Here is a 19,567-nt window from a genome sequence, read left to right as displayed (position 1 = left end):
CTAAATCATTTGCCCAGTTACGGCCTCAGCAAAATTTACTTTGTAACTTAATATTTGTGGAGTTGTTATCATGTGTTTGGCATTTAAAAATAATTGATGTTCCATAATTAATCGATTTCAGATTGAACTGAAATGAATTGAATGGAATCCTGAAAAATCAAAATCAAATCAAACTGCACTCTTGTGAATCGAAATCGAATCGATTGAAGAAACTAGAATCGATACCCAGCCCTACTGGACACACGTGTGAAAGCGGAGCAACGCCGCTTACATCACATTCTGCAAGTAGTCGGAGGTCAAGGCAAGCTCGCTGCTGCGTATGCCGCAGCAGTAGCTAGCTGAAGCTAAACACATTGCGGAGTCACTGCGTCCATGGTGGTGAATAAGCTACACTTCTGACATGTATTGTTCTCACAAAGGTATGATGACAAAAGACGGAGAAGCCATGCTAATTGCTAGTACACTTCATAGAAGTCTGGCTGGAACCACATGCAATAGCAGGCAAATAAGTGTCTGCACTCTAGAGAGACAATTAGACAAAAAATCACAGAAAATATGTCAGCCGGCAGGAGTGGTCGATTAGTTTAAACGTATATTAATAGATTATACAATATTCATAATATCAGAATTGTTATTTGCTTGTTTTCACAACACAGTTCTGAGTTTTGATTTTGACTTTTAAGGTCTGCACAATACATTCTCAAAATTACATAACAATAGACCTTATCTTAAAAAAAAACATATATATATATATATATATATATATATATATATATATATATATATATATATATATATATATATTTGTTTTAATTTAGCTTGCTAAAAAGACCATATAAGACACTCAGAAATACTTAAAACTTATTTGCGGTTAAAATTGCAGTTTGTTAATGTGCACAATGTGAATTTAATGAAAAATGGGTGATTATATATAGTTATTATATTGTATTTTTGTTTGATAAAAACGTTTTTCCGGTCCCAGGAATTAACCAGTGAAACATGCACGTCAAAATTAGAAAGTTTCTCCTCAAATGAAATGATTGATTAGCTAAACAGTTTTGCAAAAAAAACAAAAAAACACTTGCAAGTGTATTATAAGGAATTTGTGTCAGATATTTATCAGAGCCATTTCATTTAAATAAACAAATCAGGTAATAAAAATGATCAGTCTCACCAGGATATTTAAATCAGTGCATCGCAAACACTGACACACAGGTTGAATGAGTTGAGAGTGAGCCATTTTATGTGGGATGCTGTTCAGAGCCTGTTTGCGGAGAATTCTTCAAGACAACTCAGCATTAGCACGTGCCGCGGCTTTGGTGTGTCAAGACGGCAGTGATTGAATTTCTCCTCCTTCCTTAAGACGGAAGTGCAAAGCCGATGAGTGATTCCTGTGGATGCACTTAAGGTTTTAGTTGCAGGCGTCCTCGTGCCTGCCCAGATTTTATATGACACATGAAACTAACTACATGGTACTTAGGGCCCGCTGTAAACCAATCTGAAGCCGGGCGGGAAAACAGGTCCATCAGAAGAGAGGCGTGTTTCTGTAGCCTGACAAAAGGACTTGCAAAACCACATCAATTAAAAGTTCATTTAGTTCAGCATTGGCAAGATGAGTGGATGCACTCTGTTTACTACTCCCAGGCCAGTTTCTTAAGAGTGATTTTTCAAATACTTATGTCTATATATTAGGCAAGCATTTTCTCAAAGATGCTCTATGAGCTTTTTCAAATCTTGTCAAATTGAGTTGTTGTCGTTTAGTAGTATCTTTGTAGCTCATTCAAACCCAAAAACATATAAATAATAATACATTTTAATATTTTGTCCTGCACTCCCAAAAACATGTTTATACGTCTTTTATGTTTTATTTTTATTTTTTTTATGGTAGAGCATACAGAAGGCAACTTCTGACAAGAAGAGGTTGCTTAAAGCAATGGTTGTTATTACAAAAATGGCCAGCAGGTGGCAGCAGAGTATAAGAGAGCAGCCAGGGCCATGTTGCAACAAGCTCTTTTTGCCAGTATTTTCAACAGGTTTGTGAATAATGATTAATAATGATAATTAAATTAATTAAAAATAATGAAACTTAGCTATATTCAAATGCTAATTGCTGCAAAACGGAAAAATATAGCAATTTCCTTTTTTTTCCCTTTTGAAAAAAGAGACTCTAATCTTTCTTTTGGTTGGTTCCATGTTTTCATAGCAATAGAACATAATATTCTGCGGACCTTGCAAAATCAGTCAAAATGCAGTAAAACAGCCGGGAGCGAAGGGGGTTGCTTCAGTGAAAATGGCTGGGAGTGAATGAGTTAATTAAATCATAATTATGCTAATTTGCTATTTTGTATTGTATATGCCATCCATGATATGTTTCAGTCAAAGAGAGTCACCTGTTTCTGACAGATGTAAGATACTATGACAACATTGCTAGTCTGAGAATATTCCATCTGAGAATTCTGTCCTCACCTAAGCTTTCGTACTAAACTGCTGTTGACATCTTCTTTAATCTCTGACAGTCAGCGCTTGCCAGCTCACATGCTACGTCTTCCATGTTCCGTGGGGCCTGTGTTTTTTTTCTGCCACTGATGCTCACCTTGTTTGCTCACTTGTGACCATGTGTGATGGAGTGAGTGAGCTAATATCAGCCCCGACACATTGCTTCAACAACACAGGCACACGTGCACACAAACACACTCGATGAAACACTGGAAGGACGTGGATTGGATTATTCTCTACAGTATAAAAACTTGTGGTTGGGCTGGGGAAATCTAAACTGAAAATCCAAACTTGAAAAGACAGCTGCTTTAAAAAAAGAAATAAAAATCACTCCCTACAAGCAGCCCGTCCCACTTACAGATATGCTGCTTCTCACCTCCAAAGTGTTAAATATGTTGTTGTTTTTTTCTACATGGTTTTCTGAATGACACATTGGTTTTGATCAGTCAGTCAGATGTTATGAAGTGAGCTCATGGTGCCTGGAGGCTTCTCGCGAGCAGTTCAAAAATCAGGAGTTGGTGCAAGAAAACAAGCAAATGTGTAAGATGCCAAATTACTTCTTTCCTTATGACAGAAACACATGGATGATCACATTTGAATGGGAAAATATGTTAAAACTAACTTTTTTCAGTTTATAGCAGCTTGTTTTTTGAGACCAAAACAATCTGGTTAATCAGGTTGATACCAAAACAAAAGAACAGTGTGTGTTTCACCTTTAAAGACATTGTTAATGTGTTGCAGTGTTTTCAAGTAAAGGCAATTTGAATGACAGAAAGGCAGGCTTGACCCCCCTCATTAACACTACTGAAATATTAAATGAAATATAAATTAATTAAAAACACTGCAATGCCTGTGGGGACATTGGAATTTGTGGAGACCACGGAATATGTGACTTAATGAGAAAAATGTAAGAAAGTACATTAGATGACATCGCCGACATTGCCAATGTGTCCTCACTGATGAGGACTCACTGTGAGATATACACTCACCGACCACACGGTCAGGTAAAGATTATATCAAACAATCTGTATTTGTAAATTGAATAGATGATGTATGTACATTGGACAAATACATTAGGCACATACATACGTACATACGTAAATTCTAATAGGACAATATCAAACATTTCTACTTTTGTACATGATACAAGAGGTTGTCCGAATATATTGCCTTAGGGTGTCAAAATTAGTGCGTTCATTTTGAGTTAATTTTAAATTCCTTTAATGGGTTAGGGTTAGGGCACACATTTTTTTTATGCGTGATTAATGACCGCCCCTTACTTGGAAAGCCTGTACTGGGGGAATTCCAGTCGCAATGCAGCAGACACATCCACGTCAAAATTTTGCAGTAAACAATGTAATAATAATGCATATATTTGTGGAGACTGGGGCTAAGTTGTATTTTACAATTTTAAAAATGTGCAGAATTTCACAAGTTACTTCATGTTAAAGATTAGATAGCTCTTAATATGAAGAAAAAAATGCACTGAGCTGTCACCAACGTCTTACAAATGGATTGATGCCATCTAGTGGCAGATAATGACCTCAACACAAATCAATAACACGCTCGTTTTTCACAGTGCAGTATATCTTTTTAATCTTAACTCAATTTTATGAATTATTATGAAATTATTCCATTAATGACGGAAAGATACAGCCATACTTAGATACATTAGCTTAGTTTTCCCCCCACTTTTATACTAACAAGAGTATGGAAACTTTAATTTATGGTACATTTTATTGTACATTTAGAACAGCTATATAATCTGGGATTAATCGTGAATTAACTATTGAAGTCATGTGATTAATTACTATAAAAAATCTGAATCGCCTGTCACCCCTAATATTGCCCCATGTAATAAAAACACTAAAAACAACTTAGTATGATGCACTGCAGTCGTACGCTAATACAAGCAAAGTCAATTAATATCTTTCTGATTATGTCAGTCAAAATCAAACGTTTCCACCAGCTCTTGGTAAATGCATGCAAATAATTTTCCTAAAGGCAGACAAAAAAGGTAGAGGCTTACACTTCTCGCTTGTGACTCATGTACTGCCCATTGTGGGGGGTATGCTGGTTGTGGAGAGGGTTCTTTTGCGGTGCCGGGGAGGACAGATCGAGGCCCCGATGGCCGTTGTTGCTGCCGTTGTGCTCCTCCTTCACATGAGCGTTTGTTACCTCCTTCCAGAGCTGTTGCAGCTCTGCAGGAAACATGCCTGGAACAAACAAATTGGATCATAAAATCAATTAGCAGCTAATCCAACTCTCGTCTTCGCTATTTAATTAAATCATTTGTCTGTAAACAAAACCGTGTATTAATTAGAATCTCAAGCAAGTACATCCAACCCCCTCCTCAATTCTCCTGTCATCTGGATAATGTTTGTGTACACAAATCCCTTGTACTCACGCAAATTTCATGCCCAGAGTAAAATAATTAACATTCAGACAAGGCATGAAATCTGAATAATGGCCATCATCTTGTGTCGTGCGCACACAACAATAAGTTTACAGCAGCGACACTAGAAAACATCCCCCCCACTGCCTCTTTGAGAAACAGGACCCTGGGGTAATATTCTCAAAAGCGCATTAATGTGCAAAATACTTAAAGCTCTGCACCGCCTCCAATTGACACAGAAGACTTAAACCTCATTTAACAAGTCAAGCACACTGCAGCTAGCCCAGCTCTTTGAAAAAATAAATCCCTTGAAGACAGATGACATTGTTGGTGTGTTGACAACACATCTACAGTGTGTGTGCGTGCGTGTGTGTGTGTGTTCTGCATGGGCTTGACAGCAAATCTGAAACCTGGGGGGTCAGAAGTTTAGATAAGAAGGTATAATCCAGTTTTTGAGTAATTATTTTTTTTGTATTGTTTTTGTGGCCATCTATAGCATTTTGTCACCTACTTAACTTTTTCATTTGAGGCCCACATACAGAAAAATTGAAGGATGCAAGGGCCACTTTGAAATTATTTGACGTTAATTTATTGAACACACTGAAATCAATCAATCAAGCAATGATATATTTTCTCCCTAATTTAATTTAAAAACTGCTACATAAAAGCTTTTTGTTTAAGGTGAGAAGGCAAATTCCAATTCTTTGCATATCTAAAAAAAAAATGTCTACAGGAGTAGTGGCGCCTATTATCTTGACAGCCTCCTTTCCTACTCTACCCAACTCAACCATTTTTATTATTATTATTTTTTTAACTACCCATGCGGGCCATGTCAAATGTAATTTTCAGTATATGCCACACGCCGCTGGAAAATGGATGGTGGGCTGCAAATGGCCCCCAGGCTGTAGTTTTGACACCCCTGGCCTAAGTCATGTTTTGACTTTAATATTTCCTCATGATGCTGGCCACCTCTGCTAAAATCGGCTAAATCCTTAGTTAAATAGGACCATCCAATTCTACGCCTGAAATTAAATTATTAATAATTATTAGGGATATCAAAATTAGTGCATTTATTTAAAGTTCCTTTAACGCCACATATTTTTTTTAATGCACGATTACTTGGAAAGCCTGTACTGGGGGAATTCTAGTCGCAAGGCAGCAGTCACATCCATGCCAACATTTAGCAGTAATACAATTAATAATAATGCATATATTTTTGGAGATTGGGGTCAAATTGTATTTTACAATTTTATTCACAACTTACTTAATGTTAAAGATTAGATAGCTCTTTAATATGAAAAAAAATGCATTGAGCTGTCACCAATGTCTTACAAATGCAATTATGACATCTAGTGGCAGAAAATAACCACAACACAAATCAATATCACACTCGTTTTTTCACGGGTCAGTACATCTTTTTAATTTTAACAAATTTTATGAATTACAGTGTTCCCTCGCTATAACGCGGTTTCCCCAATTTTTTTGCGTGCAATTTGGCATGCATTTTTTTTTAGTAATGAACCTATTTCCTAAAATTCATGGTTTGAACATTGAGAATGTTTAAACAAGAGAAATGTGAGAAAATGTAAATGCCTCAATGAGAAAGGTGTATAAACTGTGTGGTGCGGGGTTTTAGAGAGCCTTTTAAACATTTACAATACATGTAAAACATAAAGCTAACTACTTTGCGGATTTCATTTATTGCAGGTATTTTTTTGGAACCTAACCCCACCAGAAAACGGGTAAACACTGTTTTATAAAATTACTGTATCAATGATTAGAAGAAGCAGCCATATTTCTATTGGTTTAATATTTTTTTCCACTTTCTATTAAAATTTTTAATTGGTTGGACACTTCTAATAATTATATTATATAATCGGTATTTGGTTCATTTTTTTTTGGGGGGGGGGAATAAATGACTTAGGGAGGTGACAAATTTGGTTACTGCACTATCATCATTTTAAACCACACCTCCTGTGCGTTTGAACTCTGTGGCCTTTTGTGCAGCCAATTAAAAGAAAAAAAAGAAAAGAAAAATCTGAAATGGCGTAGATGTGACAAAATGTGAGGGTATTCAAATCCAGTATAGTGAAGTAATCCACATGTTTAAAGCAATAGTGAAAGAAGTCCTTGCTGATGTGGTGTGCGGCAAAAAAAAAAAAAAAAACGCCACTCACTTAACATTACAATTAATTAAAGCCATTCTGAAAATGAGCAGTGTTAAATGAAAGATGATTTGCACATGCTTATCTACTTGAGTTTATAGTCTCCAAATCCCCCTCCCCGTTTCTCATCACCAGCTCTATAGATATCACAAGTGCTCCTTTCAAGCACCAAATTGTAATACATTGTATGCAAAATGCTTCTTCTTAATTTATTCCTGTTGTGGAAAATAAATGTGAGGTGAAGATCTCAGTCCGATCAGCAAAAATATTTTTAATTTGATAAGCTACTAAAGATTTTAATTATGCTGGTAATGGAGAACATTGGCCTAATGAGGCGGAGGACTCCAGAGAGACGCAAGGGCTAAGAAGTGTGAAATGAGTCTGATAGGATTGCTCTAAATTCACACTAGATCGTTTGCATATCAAAGAGCAGGAAATGATTGCAGGACATATCAATAACCTTTCCACGTTCCAAGGAGTGTCTTTCCTCATTCAAATATTTCCACGCGCTCGCTCGCTCTTATTCTGCTTGCATGTGTTTTCCCTTATTTTCTTCAACGCCTTGCTGACTTCTAATCGAAGTGCACGGCCATGACAGGCAAAACATGCTTAATATTGCACCCTGTGTTTAGCATGCAAATCCCCTGCTTGCTGATTTACAATTACATTACTAAATGTTCCATTGAGCTTTTCATGTTATAAAAGAGACATTGAGGCAAAAGTTCTTTTTTGATATTCTTTTTGAGAAGGTCACTGTTGATGGCTGTGTCTGCACTTAGACAGCAGGAACAATCATTTTCCCCCCACTTGGTGCCCGGTGACAGTGGGCAATGTATTTTTAGCCGATGTGCTTGACAGGGTGGCCCACACTGGCTCAATTACCAAGCAGTCCTGGTGACCCCCGACACGACTGTTTACTCAGATGAAAGCGCAATGGAACGAGTAGGCTGATGAGAGAAGTAACAGAGTGGGACAAAGGTGTCTCGTTTTGGTTTTAGTCTCTCACCATTTTGATTGGAGCCTTTAGTCTATGCGCCATATTTTCGTGTTCAGCGCAAATGTAGCGGAAAGGGTCTAACTGCGGATTCAAGTTGATGGAACGCAGCCAACTCCTGGCCAATTGAAGCGGCTCCCCATGTTCCCATTAAAAACAGGGCGGTGGATGTGCACACAGTGCTTGACAATGCGGAAGCAGCAATTGATTTAAAGGTGTCCATGCATGAGATTGGTGTGCGCAAAATGTGTTTATACAGTTAAACTGCAAGATTTCCCCTTGCGAATGATGTAGTTGGCCATGTGACGTGGGCAAATGGACACCGCCTTACACCCCCGGATTCTGCATCTATGTCTGACCACCCCCTCCCTCCATCCCTCCCTCCCTCCAAGTTGTGACATGCGATCAGAGGGGTACTATTAAAATATTAACTAATTCAAACCCCAAAACGTATAAATCATTTTTTTAATACTTTGTCCTTCACTCTCAAAAACGTATTCATATTTTTTTTTTAATGTTTTTTTTTTTTTAATGCTAGAGCATACAGAAATCTTTGACGCAGCTTCTGACCTGAAGAGGTTGGTTAAAGCAATGGTAGTTATTACAAAAAATAACCAGCAGGGTGCAGCAGAGTATAAGAGATCAGACAGGGCCATGTTGCAACAAGCTATTTTTCCCAGGTTTGTTAATAATGTTGAAACGTAGCTATATTGTAATGCTAATTGCTGAAAAACGGAAAAATATACAAATATACTACTTTTCGTGATGAAAGAAGAGACTGTAATCTTTCTTTTGGTAGGTTCCATGTTTTTATAGCAATAGAACACAAGATTCTGTGGGCCTTGCAAAATCTGTCAAAATCCAGTAAAACAGCCGGGAGCGAAGGGGGTTGCTTCAGTCAAAATGGCTGGTAGTGAATCAGTTAAGGTAATAATGATAATATTCATATAAAAAATTATAATCCCATGCTGTTGTCATATTGAAATACATGTCCGCGGCGCACCAAATCCGTATGCATGTGCCGCGATCAAATCCACCCAAATTGCATGACACGTGCGCCACCACACAGACATGCTTTTTGCAAGTCTAAAATCTCATCTTCTTTTTGTCACCAAATTGCGAGATGTCCCAGGGGTGCGGAAGCCACATCCACCAGAATGCCACAAATCCACAAACACGTTAAACTAGACTTGCCCCGGCACAAAAATGCACACAGGCACCAATCTACAAAAAATAGGCTTCTAAAATTTCAGCTCTGGCTCATGATTTCACAAAATGTCATTCCACAAATTTCTTCACGAACATTATCTTTCACGTTTGAACAATCGAGTTGCTTTTGCAGATGTCTCCATCTGATTACAGTGCGACATAATGACATTGATCCGTCAAATCCGCTTTCTTGGTCCGGCAGTTTGTCCGCCTTGCCAATGTGGGATTGGTTTATCTTTCCTCTTTCCATTTTTCAACACAACTATTGCACTCATTACAATGGCAAAATACAGACAAGAATGTAAAAAATGTATGTTGTTGGGACACTTGATTGATCACCGGCTTCGCAACTCAATTTCACCCCGGCAGGTAGCTCTGGCACTGAGATGGGCCGGCACTTCAACCTCTTCCTGTCCTTGTCCCCCTGTACCCAGGTGACCATGTTCAAGCGAGCAGAAAGTTGATTTAAGGTTCATAATGACATCAGTTGCAGGCCATCATCCTAGAAATAAAAAATGGCCCCTAGTGCTCTAGGCTCTTTAAACCGGGCTGTTACTCCTCACACACAGTCCCAGTGTCATGGGGGGGTGGGGGTTGGGGGGACAGTGACATTGCTATTAGTTTATTGTTCCGTCAGGCTGGGACCTTCCAGCACCCGTGTTTATGTTGCAGTAATCACTGGCCTGCTGATATGCACCCCTAGGCCTGAAATATGTCCTGCTTCTTGCTGCAGGAACTATTACCAGTAACCTACGGCTGGACGTATCAATCACTGACAGGTCGGCCGTATTCCCCACCGCTGTTCCTGATGTGCTGCTGTTCTGTGGCCACTTCATGGCTGGCCACATTCTTTGCTTTCATATTACCGGCAAATTTGTCTTGTCACCGTCCCACTGGCCTCTCGGAGACAACTTAAATGATGTTGTGCGGCAACTGGCCCTCTTGCAGCACAACCTCAAAGGGGCGCTGGGCCATTTGAGCCACAGTGTGCAGATGCTGTGTGTGTTTTGCATTTAAATGAAAACACATATTCAACCCTTCAGCAATGCGAGAGCAAAACAACCGGCAACTCTCTTATCGGGTCAAGAGGACGTGTGTGTGGAAATGTGTGCGCATGTGGTGGCGGCGAGTGGTGGGGGTCGGCTTTTATCCTCACAAGCAAATTGTTATAATTTATAACAGATATCGTTTAACTGCTTCCAAGACTTTGAACATTAACGTCAAAAGAATTTACGGCTACAGGAACGGATAATACGGAGGATACCCGAAATGTGTTTGACGCTTGTTATCTACATGCTTACAGTAAATTTCAACAGTCAATTGGAAAACATTAATTATATCAACTTAGAATGATTTTTTGAAAACAGATGATTAAAAAATAGCGAATATAAAACAACATTAAGTTCAACAACAAATCATTTATAGACTGGCCAAAATGAACTATTATTTTATGAATTATTTAAAAGAACTGCCACAAGAACGAACCATTTACATATATTTATATATCAGTAGTAGCAGTATCCTATTATTAAGGACCCTGCTAACTAAAACATTCTAATCAACGACCGCATTTGTAGTACTGGATATGCTTGCAATGAGGAAGAGGATAGCAAGAGGATAGCATTTGTTTTTGGTATCTCTTTCAGTAACATTTTACACATGTCCACTCTTTAGCCAATTTCCTGCAATATTTCTCCATTCAAAAAAAAAGAAAAAAAACAACATTAATCCCTCAACCTTTCAGAGACAATTGCCTCAGAATTTAGACGTGGTATTAACAATTTGGGTCAACGAACAGTACTTAGCTTTATTTACGAAAAATACAATACAGCAGGCCGCAAGCAATAACAGCTTTACAAAATCATTGTATTAAAAGCAACATTTTATAATGAGCAGATGAAGAGTGGGATAGCCGTGCCAATTTATCACGCCTCAGTTTGAATCCATGATCACTGGAGCCCAGATAGAGCAGATCAAGTCATCGCTTGCGACGCAGTGCTAAACGCGAGGCGAATATTGTAGATTAGATCACAGCAGCATAGGCCAAGCCCGCTGATGCATGAAAGAGTTAAGTGATGTGGAAAACAGAAAGGTCATCAATAACTTCAAACAGTCAAGCAGAAAATGTGTTGAATAGGAAGATAAACGGGGGAACTGAAACACTAGCTTAAGTCATGTAGCAGCTGTCAGAGGCACCGAGTAAAACATCAATGGATTGTGAGGACAAACTAACCAAGGCTTGACTGGTTGAGCCAAACAAAAATGAATGAAGATGCTACCTTAGAAAACGGATTCAACTTACCCCAAAAATTCCAAGCATTTTTTTTTCTCTGTACTTATGTACAATACGGTACGATTTGCTGTTATTCTTTATTATTAGCATGACTAATTTGAATGAATAAAGATTCAAAATATATCAAAGTGAAAATGCTTTGAAATTAAGGTTCAAAATAATGCTCTATTCCCATACATATTATTAAGTCCTTTCAAAGTATTTTTAAAATATATATATTTTTAAATGTTGTTCTTGCACTGTGAGCTATTTTAAACGTTTTAGTAAGCTTTTTTTTTTATTCCTGGGTTGGCTGGCAATCAGTCCAGGGTATACCCCGCCTTCTGCCCGAAACCAGCTGGGATCGGCTCCAACGCCCCTGCGACTCTTGTGAGGAATAAGCGGTTAAGAAAATTGATATTTTATTTGTTTACTTTTCTGTTAAATCTCTTAAAAATCTGTTTGTAACTACTTTTGAATGTTCTACTTTTAATTATCCTATTGATTTATGTGAATTTGGGATCAGTTTTGTGCAAGAAAAATAAGAGTGTTATTTATTAAAGGATTTTACAGTAATTTAATTAACTTGATAGAGAGCTAAAAATTGTCATTTCTGTCATTAACATAAATTTAATGTCATCCTTGCAAAATTTGCATATACATTAAAATCAAAATTGGCTTGACAATCTAATGGATAAGTTTTAGTGCTCTGGAACACAATTTCAAACTCATTCAAACCCAAAAACGTGTAAACACATTCCAAAAAAATACTTCCCAAAACGTATTTACACATTTATCTATGCTAGAGCATACAGAAGGCTTTGGTGCAGCTTCTGACATGAAGAAGTGGCTTAAACAATAGTAGTTATTTCATAAAGCGGCTCGCAGGTGGCAGCAGAGTATAAGAGATCAGCCAGGGCCATGTTGCAACAAGCTCTTTTTGTCAGTGTTTTCACCAGGAATGTGAATAATGATGAAACTTAGCAATATTCTAATGCTAATTGCTGCAGACCTTTTGTTCTGATGAAAGAAGAGAGAGACTCTAATCTTTCTTTTGCTAGGTTCCATGTTTTTAAGGCAATAGATAGCAATATTCTGTGGTCCTTGCAAAATTACTCAAAATCCAGTAAAACAGCCGCGACCAAAGGGGGTTGCGGGGGTTCAGTGAAAATGGCGGGCAGTAAATGAGGTAAAAGCAAATGTGAAATGAAAAACACATTTTATTCAAATCCCAAATTTGAATGTATTTTAAATACAAATGAAATTTACACACATGCACACGCACGCCTGGTGAGGCTGCCTGGCATTCATTTCTGTGATGATGAACACAGTATAAACAGGATGTAGTGGGACAGTTGCAAAAGCTACTAAAAGTACAGTATCTGTCCATATCAGCCGTATAATGCTTTACTCAAAGGGTGTGTGTTTGTTTGCCAGACATCTGACACAAAGCAATTCTGCAAAGCACACTCAACACAGCAGCGCTCCACGCCTGTGCCCACGGCAATTGCCTGCAAGCGGATGAGTGATTCCATACCCAGTCCAAACAATAACACCACTGTACAAACGTGTTTGTGTGTGCCTATTACCTAAGCACCTCTGAACCCTCCTGTTTTTAATCACCCTTATCTTGTTATTGCAAAACTGTTTGTCTTAGCTGGGAATGAATAGTGAATGTCATGTTCTCAAAACCTTACGACAGCGTCTTTTGTCACAAGGCGACCACTCCTTCACAAATAATAAAAGAATAAATAAAGACACAAACTTGTTGGCCAAACAGACACGCTGGCTCCCGGACAAGCAAACATACTGACGCTTTATGAATGATAAATTCCACCCTGACTAAGTTCTTTGCAATGCAGCTGCTTGTGGACATGTTTGGATATGGCTGGACAGGTGTCACTGTATATCTGATTAACTTCTCTTCATATTACATATCAGTAAGGATGGCCAAAATGCAGTCCAACTAAAAATCTCAGATCCCCCCTACACACACAAAAATCCAATTAAAAAAGTTTTGCTTTTTTTGTACATCTTGGAATTTTCCTGATGCCAAACAAACAGCCTTTTTTTCTTTCATCAACATTTAAGGGATGACTCGTTGAGCCATTTTGAACACTAAAAAGTTAATATTTTGTCCAGAATGAATTTGATAACTTCATTATTTGCATTATTCATTTTTGTTTTCATGTAGAATTAATACCTTTAAAAACAAATTTTTACGCTTGCAGTTTGGTGACCAAACCCAGAAAACAAGTGAGCCGTGATTGGTTCTGCTTCAACAGAATATACAGTATACCGTAAAATCCCATGTACGTACTCGTGTCTAATACGCCCCCAAAAATCACCCTTAAAAAGCTCTGTGTGTAAATATTAAAATTTTATATTTGCTCTACAATTTAACAATAAAATCAACAGTTAACTTTTTAATTAATGAATTAGTTTTTTTATTGCAGGGCTTAGCTCCCTCTCGGTCTATTTGCAGCACATACCTCGGGTCCAAAATTTGTAATATGACGATAAATCACTGATTTTCAACATAAAAGAGAAACATGTCATGGACATACAGAATACAGCGTGAAAATGATTATGTCCATGTCTATTTCTTAGAAGGATTCAAATGTGAGTTTTTCAAAAATAGTCGTCAAAGTGGTTGAAAAATTCACTAACTATAATGACCAAATTGCTAAATTGGCTTTTGTAACCACTCTCTGTTTGTAGCCATGTTGTTATGTGCACATCAAGTGGGACACACTGTGAAGTGCATAAGACACTTACAATAATTTTGAAGAAAAAAAAGGCTACTGTACTGACCGTGCGTGAGTGACTGCGTGAGTGACTGTAGTGGCAGGCCCGTTTGTCCAGGCTGAATCGTGAGCAGCCCTTGCCTCTGAAGGTTGAGCAGATGTTGCTGCTGGACCTGCTGGACCTGAAGGAGCTGCTGCTGGAAGGCCAACTGCTGTGCTGACACCTGCGGCTGAAGACACACATACATACTTTTGAAAAACACACTCATTCAAGCCAGTGTTAATATTTAAAGCTGTTTCTAATGTACTACACTGCCTAAATTCACCACATTAAGGAAAAAACAAACACTTTTAGTGTATTTGCAGTCTTCAGTAAATGGAACATGTATAATAAAATTATATCATCACTGTTGGCCAGAATCCTCTTTTGTATCCTATTTTTCCACAAATCGAAACATTTGGTGAGTCCCCAAATGGATATTTTTTAGGGCTGGGTATTGCCAACAACTTCACGATAGGGGGTCACGATATATAAATCGCGATACATATGTACTGTACCTGCATCCTGACGTATGACCTTCAAGACAATACCTATCCCAATATTTTATTCTTAAAATATATTATTATATAAAATATAATATAACATCCATCCATCCATTTTCTTAACCGCTTGTCCTCTCAAGGGTCTCGGGGGGCGCTGGAGCATATCCCAGCTGGCTTCAGGTCGTAAGCGGGGTACACCCTGAACTGATTGCCAGCCAATAGCAGGGCACACAGAGACGAACAACCATCCAAACTCAACAATCACACCGATGGACAATTTGGAGTGTTCAATTAACCTGCCATGCATGTCTTTGGAATGTGGGAGGAAAGCGGAGCACCAGGAGAAAACCCACGCAAGCATCCTGATGCAACATTATTCTTATTATTCTTATTATTATTATTATTATTAGATTACGCTTCTAGTGTACCGGCAGTTGGCCGCGCCTGGTCAAAATGTGTGCGCACCGCTAAGCAATGAGCAGTTTTCAGTAATGCGGAAGGAACCTGAATGTGCAAAATTGATTTGTATCGATACGTGTATTGAAACGAGGCTCGATTTTTTTTTAGCACACCCTTCATCATTTTGCAATCTAAAGTGTTGAAAATGGCTAACATGGTTTGCTCTCTTTCACAATGCAATGTTTTTTGTTAGTTTTTTTTGGACGGGGGAGTCATTGATTGAATTAATGGCATTTATAATTCAGATAACAACATATGACTAAAATATAGTGTAACGAAAAGCGCACTTAAATATACTGAGAAGGATGAATTGCTCGGTCTGACACGTAAAATACATTCATAGAATGGAGAGGAAGTCCAAATAATACAAAAAACAAAATTGTCTTATCTCTTATGCGTCATACATAGAAAATATCATTGTTACTTCGAAAAAATGCAAAAATCGTTCTCGAGCTGTCCACCAAATGTTTTTGACAACATTATGGATCAGGAAATAGCGTGTTTATTTTGCAATCGACAAAACAAACACACGGCGAGTGATAGAGCAAGTGGGAGGAGAGAAAGGGGCACTAAAGAGCTGTGCCAAGCCGTGTACCGCACCCAGTTAGCTAACACAGGATACATCACACTTTGTTTACTTCTCACGAGTGAGTGCATACAAAAACGTCTCCGCGGTAAGCGGCTGCCAGGTCACTTGTACGCAGCTCGGGAAATAAACGCCAGATAAAATGAATGTGGAAAGGTTGCCAAGCCCCTCCCCACCTACTCCCTTTTGGACTTTTGCACGAGTTTGGACCAAATGAGAGAAGTGGCATATCATTGGGTCAACTATGGCAATTTGGGAAAAAAAGGGTGATCTCATGTCTGAAGAACAGTAGCGACAGATGAAACGTGTGATCGGATCCAAAAGATGAGACGAGAAAGACATGACACGGGTCCCAGGGAGGATTCTGGCATACGGACGGACTGTGATTTTCTATGATCTGCCTGATTAATTGAAAGGTGGTTGGCTTCTCATTTTCATTAGTGTGAGAGAAGTTTCTTGTTTCTTTAGTGGTTTGCCCTCTTCTACTTCCTCACTGACAGTCTGATACAAAGAATCGTGCTACGGGGGTGGTAGTTCACAGGGAACGCCGCCTTTCATCAAAACTCTTAATAAATAGAAGTTGGCTTTTCTTAAAAAAAGGGAGAGAGAGAGAAAGAACGAAACACTAAGCATTGCAAATTAATTTAACTCTCTCCCCTTGTGCATGTTTTATCTTCTAGGCCCGTCAGATGACAAGGGGCTTCTGTGCACTCCCAGCATGCAGACACATAAAAACCATTCGAACCAACAGACCAAATAAGAGGTTAACAAGAAGTGGCACAAGGGAGCGAAAAATATAGTCGCTGACAAATGATAAAGAGTGGCACTGGCAGCCCTTTATTGTGGAGCTTCAAATATAAAGTTAAAGATCTTTGAAAAACGAAATTTTGATGTCTTTAAAATAAAAAAAAGGGGCACAAAGCAACAACAGGGGGTTATTGTCTGGCAGCCGCTGGGGAGTCACAGCATAATTCTTATTCTGTCTTTTGATGGCTTCGAGAAATGCCACAGAAAAAAAGAGAAAGAGACAGCAGAGAGGGAAAGCCTCACGGGGCTGCATCTATTTCCTGTGATCATACATAATATGCTTCAAAAGTGATTTTTTTTCCCCCCTTCTATTCTCATGCTCCATTCAACTGATCAATTGCCCCTGCTTGCCTCCTCCACCCCTTTCTTTTTGTCTCACTTGCTCCTCTTGTGTTTACATCAGATGCGACTTAGTGACAGGCCCTATCTGAGGCCGAGGAGCTGCGCTGTCATGTTGATTTATGGGAGCATCACGCCGCAACTTGTCCAAACTGAAGCCCACAGTTCATTAATTAGGGAGCTTCGACTTTGAAGCTGGGAGCTTTGACAGCACACGGGCACGTGAGCGCCAACATGCGTGGATGCGCCTGCTTTTAACGCCGGCTCCCTTTGACGCTTTCCTCTCCTCGGCAAACACTCAACTCGATGGGGACGAGTGAAAATTCCCTGATTGTCTTTGAACTTCTTCTGACCGCACAATAATTTGCTTTGTCCGTAGTGATGCTCGTATCCGCCAATCATTAGCACGCATTAAGCTGCTGCCTACGAGCGTGCCCGGCTGTACTGGGGGGAGCAGAAGAGTGCAAACGAGAACGATGGGGGAAGAAATAAAAACCTCAACACAGACAACAAAGCTGGGAGCGCTCGCCGCGCTGATATCTCACAATTACATGCCTTCTCGTCCGCTGCCATTTCCATGTTAATTACCAAGAAAAGCCTCTCAGATTTATATGCGGCGTGTTCTTGCTCCCCCCCACCTCCCCTCTGCCTTTCATTATGTCCTGCACACGACTCTCAGGAGCGCTCATGTCTTTGTTGCGTCTTGTTTAGAAAGGATCAAAAGCAAGGAAAATATCATATGGAGGACAGTAGGGGAAATACAACTTTCAAGGTACTTTGCATCATTACTTAGTCATTGCCATTTAAGCAGAAAGTCTGACATACTAATCAGAAGCATGGGCCCCCCCCCTTTCCGTGCTTTAACCACAGTCTGAAGGCAGATGGGTTTGAGGTAGGGAGCACGCATGTATTCCATGTCTGCTCAATGCTTTTCACACAGTGTTGTCGGTTCTACCTCTTTAGCCTGTTTGCTGCCTCCATGTTGTTGGAGGAGCTGGAGGTGGAGCTGTTCCTGCTGCTTCTTGTAGAAATCTTGGAGTTGCTGCTGCAGAAGAGACAGAAAACAGATGAGCGGCAAGAAGTTGGATAATTGAGGTTGGAAGGAAATCTACACTGGCGTGAAACAGATTCGCCTTACGAATGGAGACCGACGGCAAACATTTGAAATGGATTCCTAAGGAAAGGCAACTTTATTTCTGTAGTACATTTCATACACAAGGCAACTCAATGTGCTTCAGAAAAGGAAAGACACAACACATAAAAGCATTTAAACAAAAGCAAAGTAGCCCTGGACAAAAATTTATTTTATTTTTTTCGTTGCTGATTTTGACACTTTTCCCACATTAAGAACAACATGGATTTTTAGGGGGGGAGGGCGGTTGGTATCTAATGTTTTTAGTTGTTATTCTGGACGCCAGGATAATATGGGTGTAACGTGTTGTAAACTTACAAAGCTTATACGCAACATTTTTAACATGAACATCATGCAAATCAATTTGCGATTGTGATTGGTTAGTTAAGATCCAATTATGAACCTCAAGTGTTAACATCATCCAATGCGTTTTTATTGGTTTAGACATGTGAAAACTTTAAAAACTAAAGAAATAACAGCAGGTTTCTAAAATTACTAATCGAAAAAAAGGATATACAAATGTTTAAAAGACCTTAAAGCTCCTGAACGCAGAAATGTAAATTTTTAATCGATACAGCCACCTGTTTCTGGACAATGAAACTGCATTTTCACTTCTTCACGTACACAACGCGCATATGATGTCACAACCGCAGAGAGAGGGCGGGAAATTCAAACCCGAATCCCCTCTGAAAACTATTGGCCAGGAGTTCCCATTATGAACAGTGAAGGTGTTAATCTACAAAGTAAATTCTGTAGAGAAAATGTTACTCTAAGCTGAGTCTATTTGGCCCCACTCTGAATAGAGTAAAATTTACACTTAAAATAAAAAAATAAAAGCCACTCAAAGGTTGAGGAACAAACCCAGAACTTCAGGTTGGGCGATAGCCAACGATGTTTTAGTCTATTGGATATAAGCAAACCGAAGGAGTGGCATAGATCAGGTGTTAGACTGGCAGTCTACCAAGCTGAAGGTTGAGAGTTCGTTCTTCAAACCTTGTGTAACTTTTAAAAAATTTTTTTATATAAACTACTAAAAATGTTGTCAAAATTTACTTAGAATTTCTGAGTGAAACATCTTTAATAGTTTTTGTTCATATGATAGGCAAATTCTCTCATACACAATAAAAATACTTTGAGTAAAATTTACTCTCTTCCAAGTGTAAATTTTACTCTATTTAAAGTGGGGCCAAATAGACTCAGTTTAGAATAAAATTAACTCTACAGAATTGACTGTGTACTAATTAAAAATGTTTCAGTCATAAATGGTCAAATAAAAGGCTTTTGTAAAGATAATTTTTGGGCAAATTGTGCAGCTTTAATCAAGAGTATGGGAGAAAAATAGGGATGGGCAAGAACCGATACCAGAAATGCGACGGCGGCACAGTATTGCTGTTGCGAGTACGCTTGTGGCCCTTTTATAATC

The 19,567-nt window shown here is 38.8% G+C and overlaps 1 protein-coding gene across 7 annotated transcripts in view; it reads right to left on the bottom strand.

The window, feature by feature from the left end:
• The window catches only part of foxp1b (forkhead box P1b), a 190,121-nt gene that overhangs the window by 29,601 nt on the left and 140,953 nt on the right, over nt 1-19,567 (bottom strand). For 5 of the 7 annotated variants that reach the window (XM_077574039.1, XM_077574033.1, XM_077574034.1 and 2 more), the window contains 3 exons: nt 17,968-18,057; nt 14,346-14,508; nt 4,526-4,712 (listed from right to left, as the gene is read on the bottom strand). In XM_077574039.1, coding sequence (XP_077430165.1) covers nt 4,526-4,712; nt 14,346-14,508; nt 17,968-18,057 — 440 coding nt within the window. The remainder of the gene's footprint in view (nt 1-4,525; nt 4,713-14,345; nt 14,509-17,967; nt 18,058-19,567) is intronic. The other 2 variants (XM_077574037.1, XM_077574040.1) reach the window with 1 other exon arrangement.

The sequence above is a fragment of the Vanacampus margaritifer genome, chromosome 8 (assembly GCF_051991255.1).
Source record: "Vanacampus margaritifer isolate UIUO_Vmar chromosome 8, RoL_Vmar_1.0, whole genome shotgun sequence".
NCBI classification, from domain to species: Eukaryota; Metazoa; Chordata; class Actinopteri; order Syngnathiformes; family Syngnathidae; genus Vanacampus; species Vanacampus margaritifer.
Note: the sequence above shows the minus strand (reverse complement) of the source record. Positions and strands in the feature narration are given on the sequence as shown.